Here is an 18,075-nt window from a genome sequence, read left to right on the forward strand (position 1 = left end):
ACTATAATGTATTACACTTTTATGAATGTATATACCTTTAATGTCTCAATAAAGAATTACGACACAAAAAAGAATCTGTGGCCAAGATAGCGGAGTGGTGAGATGCTTTTCACCAGCCGTGGTCTGTGCAGGTAACAGAGGTGAGGCCGTGTAAGGTGGGATTTCGAGGGATGATGTAGAGGGAAAATTATTTATTTATTTCATTTTCCCTTTGCATTGTCCCTCGAAATCCTCCTTACCTGGCCCCACCGCCCCACTGCTGTTACTTGCAAGGACCATGGCTGCTTTTCACCATTGCTCCCGCAGGCCAGATGATTTTAGAATCACTTAAGGAAAGGAAATTAGCTGAGGACCCTATGAATGATAGTTTTGAGTCTTACTATAGCTAATAACATCAACAGTCCACCAATAATTGAGTGGACCAAACTCAAGCTAAATTCAGATCACCCTAGCATCTCACCAGTCTTACTGCATGGTGTTTCCCCCTAAGCCATTTCAGAACCTGTGCCTTGCCCGCCAGTCAGTCCTGAAATACTCTTGGAGAATCTTTATAAACTGTGCTCAATAGAAGAATCTCATCTTTAAGGCAGTGGTATATGTACTGAGATGAAGAAGAAGCCAAAAGTACACTGAATGTAAGTAAAAACTCTAACTGGCAAGTTTGGAGAAAATGCCTAAGTGCGTTCGGAGCTTAGGAATGAGAACCACAAAGAGCAGGAGAAAAGGACAGGAGTGAAGGATCAGAGAATGGTGGCGAGCCTGTATGGGCCTGTTGAAGCAGCTCATGTGTATGAGCTTCATATTTACTATGGAAAAAGGGTGCTATTCTATCTGCAATGGGGCAGTGGAGTAACGAAACTCAAGGGGCCCCATGCAAAGCACATGGGGGGCCCCCTCATGCCCTGGATCCAGTCAGAAGCTCTCAGCTGCCGCCTGTGCACAGTGCATCAATTGATAGCAGTAGCTACAGCCTAATAATCTGTGAAGGTCCACGCTAGAGAATGCCTGCGTGCTCTTACTGTGAAGTTCCCCATTTGATTTCATGTTCTGAGACTTCCCTCAGGAGGAAGACTCCTAAGACTCCAGTCAATGTGATGATCTATGTTGGATCCCTCCACAATTAGAACAAGGAACTTACCTTCGGTAATGCCTTATCTGGTCGGGCTCCATCTAGCTACAGATTCCTTACCAGGCAGATTACTTCCCCAGGCTTCAGACTGGAGGATACAGAGGTTTTTCTTGATCCGTACCCATGCAAGTCGGTAGGTACAGTTGTTCAGCTCCACGTGGCGTCCACATCGGAAGTGCTGTGCGCAGTGCCTATATAGGGCCACCCCAGTGCGCTGAAGTCAGTTTCTTTTTGTGACTTTCCAAGCCAGGAGGGTGGAGCCATGAAGAACACTGACCACTGGTGCGGAAACTAGGGCCCTGAAACGGGAACCAACTTCACCTTCGAAATCTATTCACACAGCGGGAAGGATGGGTGGATCGGTAAAGAGTGTGCGGCTAGAAAGAGTCTCAACCAGACAGGACGCTACTGAAGGAGTTACTTGTTCATCTGACAGACTTCTAGCTGTAAATTCCTTACCTTAGAATAGATACCCAGCCCAGCCCGCCCATAGGTGGGCCTGAGAAACTGTTTCACACTAAAAAGTTCCCCCGGAGGACCAAATGAGAAAAGTACCTGTCCTGACGGACCTGACTTTCCAAGCAGTAGTGCACGGTGAACGTGTGCAGAGAAGCCCAAGTTGCGGCTGGGCAGATGTCTGGGACTCCACTTGCGAAAGCAGTTGTCGCAGCATTAGATCTGGTGAAATGAGGACACAAATCCTCAGGGGTTTACTTTTTGGCCAGTGTCTAGCAGATTTTAATGCAGAGCACGATCTATCAGGAGATGGTACATTTCTGTTCAGCCTTTCCCTTTTTTTCTCGACATACACCACGAGGCGGTGGTTGTCCACCTGGAACTTTTTTGTGCAGTGAAGGTAGAATGAAAATTGTCTTTTGGGTGTAGCCGGTGGAGTCGCTCCTCTTCCTAAGGGGGACACGGCGGAGCATAATTGGTAGGCAGGGTGATGGACTGGCTACCTGAAAGAGAGAGACAACTTTTGGCAGAAAGGAAGGTTTATTGCGAAGAACCAGATTGTCTGGTAAGATGTTTTGGTATGGAGGCTCAGATGACAAAGCCTAGAGCTCCCTGGCCGTCTGGGGAGATATCACCACTAGGAAGGCTCTCTGGATAATAAGGAGCCTAAGAGTACAGCAGTGTAGTGGCTCACACGGAACACAGATCAGAAATGTGAGTGCTAGATTGAGGTCCCACTGAAGCATGATGAAGGGGGAAGGTGGAAACATATATTGAAGGCATTTCAAAAACATATTTACAACAGGGGATTTAAACAGGGATGGCTGATCTTGCAACTGCAGGAAGGCTGAGATGGCAGAAAGATACCCCTTAAGATGCTCACATCCGAGCCCTGCCGGGAAAGAGAAAGAATAAATCGAAGGACCAGAGAAAGGGGAGCAGAAAGGGGGTCAAATTTGGTTTTATGTACACCATACCACAAACATGACCCAGGCGTATACCATCTTGATGGTGAGACGCCTGGCTGCCAAGATGGAATTGCAGTCTTCGGGCAAAAATGTCGAAAGCTGTCAACTGTTGCGGCTCAATCTCAACGCATGAAGGAGGAGCATTTACAGGTTCAAATGGAGAACCCTCTACCCCTGCTGCGACAGAAGATCCTCCCGGAGAGGCAACCTGATAGGAGCATCGATGGCCATGCTCACCAGCTCAGGGATACCAAACTCTCCAACCTCAGGCCGGATCCACAAGAATGACCTGGGACCAGTCGTTCTTGATGTTCTTGAGAACTCTGGGCACTAGTGGTATGGGTGGAAAGGTGTGTAGGAGGCCTGAGCTCCACTCGAGACAAAAAGCATCTCCGAGGGAGAGCCACCTTGGAAATTCCAGCACGAGAACTGCTGACATTGAGCGTACATGGCGGAGGCAAACAGATCTTACCAAGGCTCTCACCAGTGCTGAAAATTGCTCTAGATGAAGACGCCATTTGTGATCTGCTAAACATCTTCGGCCGAGTTCCTCCACCCTGGCGATCAGAGAGCCTGCCAAGTGTTGAACCACCAGGGATATGCCCCGATGTTCTAGCCACGTCCAGAGGAGCAGGCCCTCTTGACAAATGGTCCCGTCCCCACCCTTACCTATTTGTTGCAATACCACATTGTGATGGTGTTGTCTGTGAACATCTGCACTAGCCTTTCCTTGATGGAGTGTAGAAAGGCTTCCAATGCCAGCTAGATTTCCGGAGCACCAGTAGGTTGATGTGAAATCTAGGTTCTGCCAGAGACCAGAGGCCTCTGATATCCACCTCTCCCAGATGGCTGCCCCCATCCCAGGAGAAATGAATCTGTTTCTACTATCAGATCTGGTTGAGGAATGGAGAGGGGTTTGCCGCTGACCCACTTGTGGTTCATTAACCACTACTGCAGATCTTTTGCAGTTCCCATCAAGATCTGGACCATGTTGGAGAGATTCCCTTGATTCTGCGCACACTGGAACCTCAGGTCTGACTGCAGAGCCTGTATATGCCAGCAGGTATGTGTCACAAGGATGCAGGAGGCCATGAGGCCCAGTAGCCTCAGAGTCAGTCTCACCGAAACTCAGGTTAGAGACTGAAACATCGATAACAGTCTGAATATCCTGGACTCGCCGTTCAGGAAGATAAGCCCTAAACAGAACAGTGTCCAGAACAGCTCTGATGAGAGGGAGTCTGGTGTGACTTTTGGCACAATGACAGTGAATCCCAGTGAGTGCAGGAGGTCCACCGTAGTCTAGAGGTGGGAAATGACTGCCTAGGCCGAGCCTGCCTTCAAAAGTCAGTCATCGAGATAGGGGACGATTGCAACCCCCGATTTCTGTAGATGGTCTCCAAACACCGACATCACCTTGGTGAACACCCTAGGGGCACTTTTAAGGCCAAAAGGCAGCTCGGCAAATTAAAAGTGCTTGCAGCCCACCGTGTACCGCAGGTAACACCTGTGGGCAGGCAAGATGGGAATGTGTAAGTATGCATCCTGCAACTCTAAGGCTACCAACCATTCTCCCGGGTCGAGGATAGACAGGACTTGGGCAAGCGTGAGCACGTAGAATTTCTCTTTTTCAGGAAGAAATCGAGAGAGTGTAGGTCTAGGATAGTACAGAGGCCTCGTCCTTCTTGGGCACAAGAAAGTAGTGGGAATAGCAACTATGACCTTCTCCTGATGCTGGCATCCTCTCTATAGCTTGGCCAGGAGAGCTGGTTCTTCCTGGCGGACTAAAGCTAGATGTTGCTCCGTCAGCCTGTCATAAAAGGGTGGCACGGGTGGATGGGTAGTCCTGAAGAGGAAGGAGTAGCCCTTCCAGACAATCTTAAGAGCCCAGTGGCCTGACGTTCTTGAAAGTGAAGGCGAAGGCGTATCTTGCCACCCATTGGTTGCCCGAGAGAAAACTAAAGGGGTTTGGAGGCTATGGCTGCTGCCGGAGTGGGGGGAGGGTGGGGGTATGGACTGGGCTGACCTCAGGTTGCCTGACTCACGAGCGCTGTGGGTGCTGCTCCCTCAGCTACGTAAAGACTGGGAAGCTTGCGGGGTGGTGACTGGGCGGTTAGAGGTGCGTCTAGAAGCCCCTTCCGTAGCCACAAAAGGAGCGAAAGGCTGAGTTTGACAGAGGCCATAAGAAAACACAAGGTCCTGGTCGTAGCTCTGCTGTCCTTAAAGCACTCCAGTGCCGAGTCGGCCTAGTCTACGAAGAGATAGGAGCCATCACAACGCATGTCCATAAGCGAAGCCTGGACATCCCCTGAAAAGCCAGTTGTCCTCAGCCAGGCGTGGCACCTTAAGGCCACCGACGAAGAAACCACTCTGCCTAGGGAGCCGGTCGTGTCTAGCCCATATCTGATGACAAACTTAGCTAAATCTCTCCCATCAGCCATAGCGTGACAGAGTATGGCCAGAGCCAGCTCCGGGACCATAGGCAGCATCTGCGCACCAGAATTCCAGAGGGAATAAGAGTAACAACCCAAAAGGAATGTAATGTTCACAGACTGCAATGCCAGGCTGGTGAAAGAAAACATTTTTTTGCCTAAGATTCCTTATTTGATGGAATGGTAGGGAATGCTCCAGGATTTACGCAGGAAGTGCAGATTTGGATCACCAAGCTCTCCTGGGTGGGGTGTTGGGTGAGGAAAGAGGGGTCCTCTGGGGCGAGGCGATGGCAGCGGGCAATTCTCCTATTCACAGGAGCCCCATGTGCAAGGCTTTTACCGGGCCCCAAACAGGACATACATGAGGGTTTCAATAAATGGGAGAAGCGGTTCTGAATGGGTGACTCCTGGCTGAAGCACTTCTGTCAAGACGTTACTCTTGGCAGGCACCAAGAGAGGCTGAAGGTCTAAGACATTGGCTACCCTCCTTACCACCACAGCAAATATGGCACCCTCCTCCCTAGCCACTGTAGGATGAGAGACAAAGTCAGTATTTTGAGCTGTGTCCAGACAACTGGCATTTGCCAATTCCTCACACCAGTCTATGTCAGAGTCTAGGGGCTTTTATTCCTCAAGGTCCATTTGGCACTCCCAATCTTCCCCAAGTCCTAGAACATAGGAATAGGGCTCAGACTCCGGCCTAGAGGGAATGGCTCCAGTCGGTGTGGGAGTCCGCATCGGACGCCGTCCATTGGCTCTATTTCGGAGTTCGGGATAAGAATGGGGAGGACACCGCTAGTGACGCCAGGAGCATCTACATCGGGACCAGAGTTGGGGAAGGTCGAGTGGTACGACCAACACCAGTCTGGATCCAACAGTGGATCCAAGGGGCCCGAATGGTGCTGAGGGAGGACCAGCCAATGGGGAACCAGTCGGGCCCATCCCAAAGCCACACCTGGGGGGACAGGCCACCCAAATTTGAGGTGCATGGCCTCATACGATTCACAGAGTTGGGTGTGGGTCGTTCCAGTACCAGGAAACTATGGGACGAGTGGAGCCGGCCCAGGCGCAGGTTCAACTGTGGAACCAGGCCTCAAATGATGATGCTACCTCGTCTCGTCGGATGACTTTGACGGACGGGGTGAAGATCTCTTTGACCTCTTACTTTTATCTTTTTGTGAGATTTACTTGAGCACCCAGACGACTTTGACTACGATGAAGATCGATGACTCTGTGACCGAATCTGGAGCTTTCCTCTTGACCGAGATTGAGGACCTGTTCGCAGGGAAACAGTTTGGGCCCCTCCCAAACGCGCGCAAGCAGAAACAATTCACCAAATATGAGGTATAAGGCGGAGGAGCGTCGCCCACTGCATTGAAGCAGTGAAAAAAAGTAATAGTAAAATGATAACGTAATGTTATCATTTTATTTTGTGTTGCTGTGGCAGCTTTGCCTGACAGGGAGGGGCTGCTCTGCTCACAGAGCAGGGCAGGGGAGGGGAGGAGTGGTAGCACCCTCCTAAGTGCGCAATGACTTTGGCTGAACCTCTCGATCAGGCCAAAAATTCATGTGCACTTCGCATGCTCTCCACGCAGGCTGTACTACAACCTGCGTGAAGAACATGCCCAGGCCCCCAGTCCCTTGCTGAGCGCCGAACCATGGCTCTCAGACAATCCCAAAGCTGCAATGTAGCGTTTTGAATAGTCAGAGGAATCAGAGTGTTTACCAATCACAAAGCTGCACTGCACATTTGTGATTGGTAAGGGGAGCCTGGCAGCCTGCTTCCTGTTTTTTATAATCCCCTCGCCCACTGCCAACCCACCACCCCTAACCCCCTCCGATCCATGCTAGACGCTACTAGATGAATGACGCCATTAACTTAATGAAGCAGGCCAGGGGTGCTCCAGCTCCTGGAAACTTGGAGAGGACCGGAGCCGGCCCAGGTGTGGGGGCAGGCTCAACCGCTGAACCAGGCCTCGAATTACTATGTTCCCTCGCAGGATCACTTTGTCTGATAGGGTGAAGTCAAAGACCTCTTCAATTTCTTACTCTTTTTTTTGTGGGACTTAAATGAACAACCAGATGACTTCGACTGCGATAAAGATCGATGACTGCGCGACCGATCCCAGGCCCTTCCTCTCGACCGGGATCAAGACCGTCGAGGCGTTGCATATCTGGAGGCAAGGAGCTTGAGGGACTACTCCCTTAATGTCTTGGGGTGCATGACCTGGCAGTCGACACAGGTCTTTGCGTCATGCTCCCGCTCAAGACACCAGAGGCAGACAAGATGAGAATCAGTCACCGATGTCTGTTGGTTACAGGTGCTGCAGGGCTTGAAACCACCCTTTATCCAGTATTATGGGTGTCTTTCATAGATTCACATGCCTGAATCATTCCCCGTCGTCAGGATGGGAGTCCCTGGTACATAAATAAGTAATGTCCTATAGACATATAGAGAATAGTAGGCCTGAAAGGCCTCACCTCAGTAACATCTCCCTGTCCTTTTGTTAAAAGGACCAAACTCTAGAGAAGAGCCACTCAGCTGTCACCTCCCTCTAGAACCCTCCTGGCAGGAGCCTCAGTCCCTCAGATTTTCTACCGCACGTTGTGCTAAGGGAGTCTCCCCTTGAGTTCTGCTCAGGTTTGTTTATTCACAGCTTTTTCTTCAGCATTTGGAATATTTTTCTCAAGTGAAAGCTATACACTATGGCTGACACTCCTAAGAAAGGTCTCTTTAGAGCCTGTGGCTCTTGTGGGAAGAAAAGACTTCACATCGATGACAAACATAAGGACTGCCTGTACTGCTTATATTCTGATCATTCAGCTAAGGACTGCAAGGTATGTCGTACCTTTTCTACCAAAATTCTCAAAGACCGAGAAGGACGCTTTTCATCTGGCTCCAAAGGCTTAAAGATAGAGATAACTTGGATTCCTCTGAGGAAAGTGGTGGCTCTTCAGTCTCCTCAAAAACATCTCTGAAAAGGCCATGGGTAGCTTCCCCTAGCCCCCTGGACGCTCTTCAAAAGAAGACACCAAGAACGTCTTCAGAGGCTATGTCAAAAACAGCTTCTGAGAAAGAGGTTCACACCTTCAGGAAGCCTGCGCCGTCGACGACATCTTCAGCGTCCAAGAAAGCAGTGTCTCCTGCTTATGTCTCATTATCTTCATCAACGACGACCCCATCGTCGACGGCGGGTAAGACTTTATCGTCTACTATAGTTATTACGAGATCATCGTCGACGCCCAAGATCCCGTCGACGATTCCCTCGCCGACGACAGCGTCGACAATGAGATCATCACCGTTGACATCGACACCGTTGACGAAGGCACCGACTCGACGAAGGCACCGTCGACGACAGCACCGCCGACGGCAACATCTATGCCATCGACGACGACCCTGTCGACGACACATTCACAGGCATTGACAATTGTCAACACTACTCGGTCGGCGATCACACAGTCGACGGGCCCGTCGAAGCGGAGTGATTCTGGACTTCAAACACCTTCTGTGCGTCGAAAGATCACGAGAAAGTCGCTGATGCCGGAGTTAACTTCTCCTAGCCGTGTGCAACTTTTGCCACCAGCATGTCTCCTTCAAGATGAGGATTCTGATGACGGGGATATGTTTCAAGCAAATAGCCTCTCAGAACTGCATGTTAAATGCCAGAGCTCAGATGAGGAGGATGTTCAGGAGGAGATGGTTTGTCCACCTCTTACACCTATGGTCTATCTTCCAGCATCCCTAGTTACAGATCTGCGATACCTCATCCAAGATTACAAGCAGAGGTTCACAGAATCTCCAGCTCCTCCAACTTCCACGGCAGCTCCATCACCAAGACTGCGGCCGCCGCCCTTATCTATTCAGAAAGAAAGGGTGCATTTGCCAAGTCCTCAGTCTTCTGATGAAGAAGAAGAGGAGGAACAACAAGAGGAAGGTAATTGCAGGACGATCAATCTGTCCATGAGGAGTGGGAGGATTACTTTATACCTTCCCCAGCATCTCCAGTGCCCCCAACCTCGGATTCTCTGCCGGTTGACATCAGTGGTTTCCATAATGTGGTGGAAAGGGCCGCTAAGCGCTTCCAAATTACAATGGATTCACAGGAACAGGACTGCTTCCTGTACGATTTCAAGGAACCTCTCAAGAAGTCAACGAGGTCAATTCCTATTATTGATTATGTTTGGACACAGGGGGTTCAAGTTATGCAGAATCCCGCCTCTGTTTCGCCAGTGGTCCCTCGTTTGGACAGAAAATACAAAGCTCCAAATACGGCACCGGCCTGTGTGACAGGTCATCCTACACCTGATTCGGTGGTGACGCAGGCGGCGCAGAAGAATTCCAGAAACCCCTCATCGCCTTTATCGGCTCCGCCGGATAAAGAGGGAAGGAAGTTGAACAACATTGGAAAACGATTTTCATCAATGTGGGCAATGACTGTCAAAGCGTCAAATGCCCTAGCGCTTCTTGGGCGTTATAATAGACAATTGTGGGCGGATATAGCCCCAAACCTATCTGAATTGCCTGATGCATCGAAAGAGGAGGTAAAGACAATACTGGAGGGTCAAGCATCAGCATCAGAAATTATAGCCTGTGCAATGGACGTCGCTATGACAGGATTCCGCCAACTGGCTGGAGCAGCGGTTTTGAGGCGCCAAGGATGGCTGAAAGCAACCTCATTCCGTCCTGAGGTGCAGTCAAAGGTTCTAGATATGCCATATGACGGCCAACTACTATTTGGCTCCAAAATTGACGAGGCTCTACAAAATATTAAAAAGGACACTGACACTGCAAGGGCCCTGGGCACGCTCCAATATAAAAATCAGTCCTTTTGAGGAAACAGAGGAAGGAGTCAATCTTCCTACAAAGGAGGTTTCCAATACAGGTCCTCTTACTCTTCCAACCAGAGTAGACCACAGTACCAGCAACGCCAGCAGCAACAAGGCCAACAATCCTCGTATGGAAAGTCGTCCTTTCGGGGTAGAGGACAAAAGAGAAATAACGGACAAAGACAATGACTTGTTTATTCAGCCAGTCCGGACCTCATCTCACTTATTAAAAATTGGAGGAAAACTTACCCATTTTCTACAAAATTGGAGGATAATTACTACGGACCGTTGGGTCCTTCAATTAATACAATTTGGCCATTCCATGGAATTCATAAACACTCCTCCACAAACTCCACCTCGCCCAATGCATCACAAGAACATACGGCTGCTTCTAAGAGAAATCTCTGTATGCTCCAGAAGGGAGCAATAGAGAGGGTACCACCATCACAGAGGGGAAAAGGGTTTTATTCCCGATTCTTTCTGATCCAGAAAAAAGAAAGAAAATGGAGGCTGATCCTAGACCTCAGGGCCCTCAACAAATTCCTGAAGAAGCAGTTGTTTCGCATGGTAACGATACAAGAAGTCTTACATCTTTTAGAGGAGGGAGATTTCATGGCGTCACTGGACTTACAGGACGCTTACTTCCATATGCCTATTCACAAAAATCACAAAAACTACTTGAGATTTGCAGTAGCGGGCAGGCATTTCCAGTTCCGTGTCCTGCCCTTTGGACTCAAGTATGCACCCCGCATCTTCACAAAATATCTTTCCCCAGTGGCGGCATACCTCAGACAGCACCGTCATCAAGTCTTCCCATATCTGGACGACTGGCTAATCAAGGCACCATCCTTCGAAGACGCGTCCAGGTCTTCCAACGCCTGTCTAAGTCTCTTCAATCACCTGGGTCTCACGCCCAACCAGGAGAAATCGACTCTGCGACCTTCTCAAACCATCAACTTTCTAGGCGCAACCCTGGATACACGTTCTGTAAGAGCATTCCCATCGCAGGAGAGGAAAACCAAACTCCTAGCACTAGCCTCTTGAGTGGCCTCGAAAAAAGTGTTGACAGGCCGCCTCTTCAAGTCCCTTTTGGGGATGATGTCATTGTGCATCCTTTTGATCCCTCATTGCCGTCTACGGATGCGCCCTCTGCAGGAGGCACTTTCCAGGCAGTGGGTCCAATGCACGGGGTCATTCGACGACCGTATAAAGGTGACTTTTCAGATGGTCAAAGCTTTGAGATGGTAGATGTCATCACGAAACCGGTCTCAAGGATGAACATACCTGCTTCCATCAGCTCCCCATGTCATTACAACAGACGCCTCCTTAGAAGGTTGGGGAGCCTTTGTGCAGGAGCTGCAGATAAGCGGAAAATGGTCAGCTGCAGAGAAAAAACTCCATATCAATCTGCTCGAGCTGAAAGCGGTCTTCCTGGCCCTGCAGTCTTTCCTACCAAGGATCAAAAACTCCCTAGTGCTCGTCAGGACAGACAACACTATGACGATGCACTATCTCAACAAACAGGGAGGGACGCACTCGCTGACACTCTCTCGCGAGTCGCAGAAAATCTGGACTTGGCTTATAACGAACAATGTAGCCCTACGGGCGGAATATGTCCCAGGCACGGACAATGTACTCGCCGACTCGTTGAGCAGGCAGAAGACATCATCACCCGAGTAGGAGCTGGATCAGAAGATCCTCAACCAAATCTTCTCCAGATGGGGCACATCACGGGTCGATCTCTTTGCGACGAGGATGAACGCCAAATGCCCACACTTCGCAAGTTAGCATCCCCAGTCAAGGTCTCTAGGGAATGCATTTTCCATTGCATGGCGCTAAGTCTTTGCGTACGCTTTTCTGCCATTCCCGATGCTTCCCAGAGTCCTCAGGAAAATGAAGGTGGAGCCTTGTACTCCAATTCAAATAGCCCCAACTTGGCTGAGGCAGCATTGGTTCACAGAACTCCGTCTGTCCCCGAGACCACTGATCTGTCTGAAGCAGTGTCCGTCTCTGCTCACAATGAACGACAGGCAAGCCCAACATCCGGATCTGAAATCTCTCAGGTTAGCCGCCTGGCTCCTGATTTCCGAGAGTTCCGAAATTTGAATATTCCACAGCCAGAGCACGAGCGGATAGCACTACCAAAACGTATTCCCTGAAATGGAAGCGGTTTTGTGTTTGGTGTGCAGATCAAGGGATACGCCCTTTCTCTTCCTCACCGGAACAAGTTTTACCTTACCTGTTACATCGGGCAAAGTCGGGCCTATCCCACTCCTCCATTAAAGTCCACTTGGCGGCGACATCCGGTTATAAGAGAACTTCAACGGGTCCATCCATCTGGTCAAGCAGGTTGATCAAACAAATTCAGAAGGGATTATACAGGTCTTTCCCGCCAGTAAGGATGTTGCCACCTACCGGCATCTGAATGTAGTTCTTAATCAGCTCATGAAGCATCCATTCGAGCCAGTGCACAGAGCTGACCCAAAATACATCTCTTGGAAAACAGTGCTCCTACTGGTGCTCCCCTCTGCAAGGAGGGTGAGTGAACTGCAGGCGTTTTCAATTCAGGATCCTTTTCTACAGTTTAAAAATGACAGGGTGATCCTGAGGACCAAAACGAGGTTTATTCCGAAGGTTCCGTCGGATTTCCACCTTAACGAGCCTGTGGTTTTGCGTTCCTTCTTCCCAAATCCTAGCACAGCAGCTGAAAGATCATTACATTCCTTAGATCTCAAGCGATACTTGAAATTTTACATCGACAAAACAAAAGCGTTCAGGAAATCAAACCAGCTGTTTGTAGCTTACAGCAGACCTAGGAAGGGTCTCCCACTTGCTAAGCAGAGCATCTCACGATGGATTTTTGCGGCCATCTCTTTCTGTCATGAACAAGCAGGACAGCCACTACGCTCTAAAGTGCGAGCCCACTCCACGAGAGCTATGTACACTTCTATGGCACTCTTTGCAGGGGTGCCAGTCATTGACATTTGCAGAGTGGCAACATGGAAGTCGCCGCATACCTTCACTAGGCATTACTGCCTGGAAACGGAGCTGATGAAAGATGCAGCGGTGGGACAAGCAGTATTACGCCATCTATTTCACTGAGGTGAGCCTTCTTTCGTCCCTCTATCCTTCTCTGGTATGCACATTTCTTTGCTAATACTTGTTATTGGTGTCTATTGGCTGTTACTAGTCGCATGATATGTTATTATCTAATGACTTGTATATACTGTACGATCAGAAATGTGCACTCTGCATTGTTTGCTACTCTGATTCAGGCATGTGAATGTATGAAAGACACCCATAATACTGGATAAGAAATGCGTTACTTACCTGTCTCTCAGCGCAGGGACACGCCGTTGTGCGTCACCAAGCGCTTTACAAGACTCCCTATTATTATTATTATTATTAATATTATCCAGTATTGGTGTCTTTCATAGATTCACATGCAACCCTCCCGCCTCCCCTGGAAGGAATCACCTAATTCTCTTAGTAGCACGCCTACTTAGCTTAGTGCGTACAAAAATCTGAGGGACTGAGGCTCCTGCCAGGAGGGTTCTAGAGGGAGGTGACAGCTGATTGGCTCTTCTCTAGAGCTTGGTCCTTTTTACAAAAGGACAGGGATATGTTACTAAGGTGAGGCCTTTAGGCCTACTATTCTCTATATGTCTATAGGACATTACTTATTTATGTACCGGGGACTCCCATCCCGACGACGGGGATTCAGGCATGTGAATCTAGGAAAGACACCAATACTGGATAACTGCAGTTACAGGTAAGTAACGCATTTCTTCTAGTGGACACCCCTGCCACACCAAGAGATAGATCTAAAAAAAACATATATGCCACCAGAAAGTATCAACTCTAGATGGGATCTCTCTCAGGGCCACTGACACCAATCGATTTCTTGATTCCACCCCTGGATTGAGTGCTAGGCCTGCAGAGGTCACCCAGAGGTAGGCTGTCTCCTTGTCCAACAACTTCCATTACCGTTCCGTTGTACCTTGCCCCTTGGGAGGACCGGACCACAAACCTCTGGCATAATCATTGGACTCCTTATTTATCAGACCATACTTTCAGAGCAGACCATACCTTAGTAGCGCCCTCTCCGCTACACAACATATCAGCCTGACTAATAGCCATGATATTTCTTAGGCAATCCGCGAATCTCGGGGGGCCTCAGATTTCCACTCTCTGCATATCTCCCTCCTTGCAATGACCATAACAGAATAGAAACTGTGTGACACTGTCTCTGATGTTATATCCATGTGGGAGTCCTAAGAGAATCAATCTCGAACTGCAAGTAACTGGTGTTAATAATACCTCCTCTAAAACGCACACACATGCCGCCAGTAGCTGATGATTTCTGGGTAGTCCACAAACATATGTATATCGTCAGCTGCAGGGAATTTAGATCTTGGGCAATAATATGGATTCACTGAGATCTTTGATAGTTTCGCGGGAGTCCAACATACTCTATATGGAGTGAACAGGTGGTTCCTTCTGAGGTTAGCAGGTTTTATGATCATCTGTGAGATTGTAAATGAGTCTATCCAAAGCTTCATCATCTCATCGGTATTATCGATTAAAAGGTTATCCCAAAGCTTCGTAATTTCAGACTCTATATTATCCTTTGCACCCACTAAAGAGTTGTACCAAAGTGAGATCTCCCCTTTCCAGCCTCTCCCTCTATTGATTAAGTCTAGGATCTGGATCTCATCCTCGTTTCCCCAATCCTGCCTCCCCCACCAAGAGGACAATTGATAATATTTAAATCTTGTGAGGGACCCCTCGTTAGATTAGATAGAGATTCCCAGTCCATTAATTGAGAATTATTGCAGAGTTCACCCCATTTCGCAAAACCCGCCTCCCTCAGACGGAGGGCCAGTCGATCTAATAGACATTCAGGAGCGCCCGGGGAGTCCCATATTGGAGCTTGGGCATTATAATATGGGATCCCCAGAATCTTGCATATAGACTGCCAGTTCTTGAGTGCCGCCTGTAATAGCTTCAAGCGGACCTTTTTGTAGTATTTTTGATCCCCAAATTTGTAAAGGAAGAATTCTAGGCCTTGTGGCTGGTCAGATAACATTGCTCGAAAGAGACGGCCATGAGAGGAGGAGTCCAGGTTGTTTGCAAGGAGTCTAAAGTTTTTAAACTGAAAAGCATAACAGTAAAAGAGCAAATCAGGGAGAGCCAGCCCCCCCCACTTTTAACCCCCTTCTTAATTTCTTCCACGCAATCCTAGGGGATTTGGTGGCCCAAATACAAGACCCAATCTTCCCCTGAAGACTACCAATATCTTTGTGATTAAAGATCAGGGGAATATTGTTAAATAAGACGGTGATTTTGGGGAGGATGATCATTTTGATTAGGTTAACTCTACCATAAATATTCAAGGGTAAACTACCCCACCTAATCAACAACTTACTTATCTCCTTTACCACTATCTACCAGCTGGTTTTTGGAACATCCACTAGTTTCTGAGTGAGGTATATGCCCAGATATCTAATATTTTGTTTAGCACCAGGTATCGGGGTCAGGATGTTCCAGCTCATTATATCGTTTTTTTCTTTGTTTATTTTAATTTAATTTTTTTAAAAAAAAAGAAAATTAAAAAACATTGACAAATGTCGAAAATGGTCAGTAAAAAAATTACTTGGGGTAGCTATTTCCAGATCTGCGTTGACTGGTACGGAAAGAAAAGAACGGACGTCATCGGCTGGGTTGGCACCTATATAGGCACAGCACACATCACTTCTGGTGTGGATGGCGCTGACGGCACTTGGAGGAGCTGAATGATGCCATCTATTGGTGTGCAGGGGTACTGCTCATGAAAAACTTACTGATCCAGTCTGACGCCCGGGGATAATTCTAAGGTAGGGAATCTGCAGCTAGAAGTCTCAATCAGATATACTTATTACACTCTCCACAGCCTCTTCTTGTTGTATGTACTTTGTTAAGGCTGATATTCCCTATTCTTACAACCATCAGTACACTGCAGAGCCATTCCTGTGCATCTACCAAAAAGAACACCTTGAAGCCAGATCTCAAGTACACACACCTCTGCTGTCACAGGAGACCTGCAGTTGTCGTAGAACCTCATCAGCAACAAGCACCGCTACCATTTGTGGCTGCAGACCCTGAGTACTGATGAAGGCCTGGGCTTTCTCACAAGTATTTGGCTGCTGAGAGGACAGGATGGCCCGCAGAAGCTGGTGAGAGTCCTGGGCCGAAATTTCACTGTATGTGCAGCCCAGCTCCTGCAATCAAGAATAAGAAACGGTTACAGGGCAGGAAGGGAGAAAAGAAACTCATATGTCACACAAACTGGTGCAGGGAGGACATGCAATGCTTTTTTCATGGGCACAGGTATGGAAGGGTATGGTGCTTCCATACAACTAAAAAGACTCACTTAAACACAGCTTTTCATCCTCCCCTCCCAAAATCTAACCCCAAATACCACCATCACTGTTCTATGACTATGTAACTATACTAATATACAAGCTTTGAAATGTAATGGAAATCTATCCATGATTATTTAACTAAAGGGAGGATGACACCAGACCTCAGGTATAAAAGCCAGAAATTCCAATTCTAATTGGTATAGAAAGTTCACACAGCATTATATCAATGATAAACCCTTTAGTATTCATTTTCAGGTCTAACAAATACCAATAGACAGCATATGTAATGCACCAATCTAAATACATTTGAAAAGATGTCAAGAAATTATTAATAATAGAATGTATATTAAAACATTTTCATCCTTCACATCTGCTTATGGAGTTGCTCATGAATAACTATTCTGTAAAACTGTCTGTAGTAGTTGTCAACTCCTTGTGAATAATTTTTGACTGTTCTATTCTCTATAGTTAGCAGTCAATCAAACATTGTATCAAATTACTATCCATTCGTATGCTTGCCAGACTAGGTCTGGCAACAACTATACTTAAAACAAGCATTTGCAATGCAATAGGTCTCGCATTAGGAAAGTTTGGGCTATTCGTATTGTAAATGACAATTTTTTTATTTATGTGTTGGTTTTGAAAATAGCGAAATTAATAGCTTTGTCATTTACAATGCCAATAGTTTTAACTTTCGCAAATGTGACACCTTAAGCATTTGTAATGCAATAGGTGTTGTATTTACGTGACTTAGATGTGTTGATATTACAAATAACAATGGCTTTTAATTGTTTTTAATAATTAATACTTAAATAAAAGTTATTGTAATTTATAATGGCAATAGCTTAAACCTTTGTAAATAACTTCTGTGAAGATTATGTTCAGTGTATTTCATTGTGACAAAAATCCAAGAACAGAAGTGAAATATTAATATCTTTTTTGTGACATATGTAAAAAAGCTTGAAACATTGAGAGAACATATTTGAACCAGTTGTTGTTGAATGGTTGCATAGATTGATGCTGTGGTGGCGCTGAGTGATGTTGTGGTGGCGACGAGTGATGCCGTGGCGTTTAGTGATGCTGTGGTAGCGCATAGTGATGTTGTGGTGCCCCTGAGTGATGCTGTGGTGTTGCTGAGTGATGCTGTGGTGATGCGATAGATAGAGTGAGGGCGATAGATAGATGGAGGGTGGGCGAAAGATAGATGGAGGGAGGGCGATCCATAGATAGAGGGAGGGCGATCGATAGATAGATAGCAGGTTTTGTACTCTCAGTGAAAGAAAGATGGTAAATGCTGACAGCAACATAGATATAGCTGAACTGACATGAATTGCTGAAAGGTATCTGTGGATATTCAGTGATGCATTTCCTAACAAGACTCTCAATGTGAAGAAATGGGAGCCAGGGCAAAAGATGCCCTAATGAAACTGCTTTGCATGAAAAGGTAGCATAGCATGCTGATACCCGAGAAGTGAACTTCTAAATCTCGAGGCTTTACAAATGTGGTGCGATGCCTTAGAATTATATCATTGGCTAGACAGCAAGAGGCACTCAGGCAAGACAACTAAAAGCGCTGATGTGGGAAAAGTAGCATTTAAGGAATTTCCCGTCAAGTCAGAAGATTGTTCCACGACAAACAGTACTGACCTACCTTTTCATTTATTTATCTGAGCGAACCGATAACTTTAAAGACTTCATCTTTTAAAAAGTTAACAACACTTTTTGCTAAGGGCAGGGACTTTTATGGTTTTATAAGAGACCATGCCGTGATCGAACTTTATTAGTTGTGTTCCCGCCAGGGAGCAAAGCGAAAGCCTGGGAAAGGAGTGTTTGTGAATTAGAAGGTACTAAAAGTCATTCAT

At 47.3% G+C, this 18,075-nt stretch overlaps 1 protein-coding gene across 2 annotated transcripts in view; it reads right to left on the minus strand.

Moving 5' to 3' along the window:
* Positions 1–18,075, minus strand: part of SPG11 (SPG11 vesicle trafficking associated, spatacsin) — a 639,585-nt gene that overhangs the window by 163,854 nt on the left and 457,656 nt on the right. For both annotated transcript variants that reach the window (XM_086957913.1, XM_086957912.1), the window contains exon 33: positions 15,871–16,069. In XM_086957913.1, the coding sequence (XP_086814039.1) occupies positions 15,871–16,069 (199 nt within the window). The remainder of the gene's footprint in view (positions 1–15,870; positions 16,070–18,075) is intronic.

Source organism: Lissotriton vulgaris, chromosome 2_1, assembly GCF_964263255.1.
Source record: "Lissotriton vulgaris chromosome 2_1, aLisVul1.2, whole genome shotgun sequence".
Classification (NCBI taxonomy): Eukaryota; Metazoa; Chordata; class Amphibia; order Caudata; family Salamandridae; genus Lissotriton; species Lissotriton vulgaris.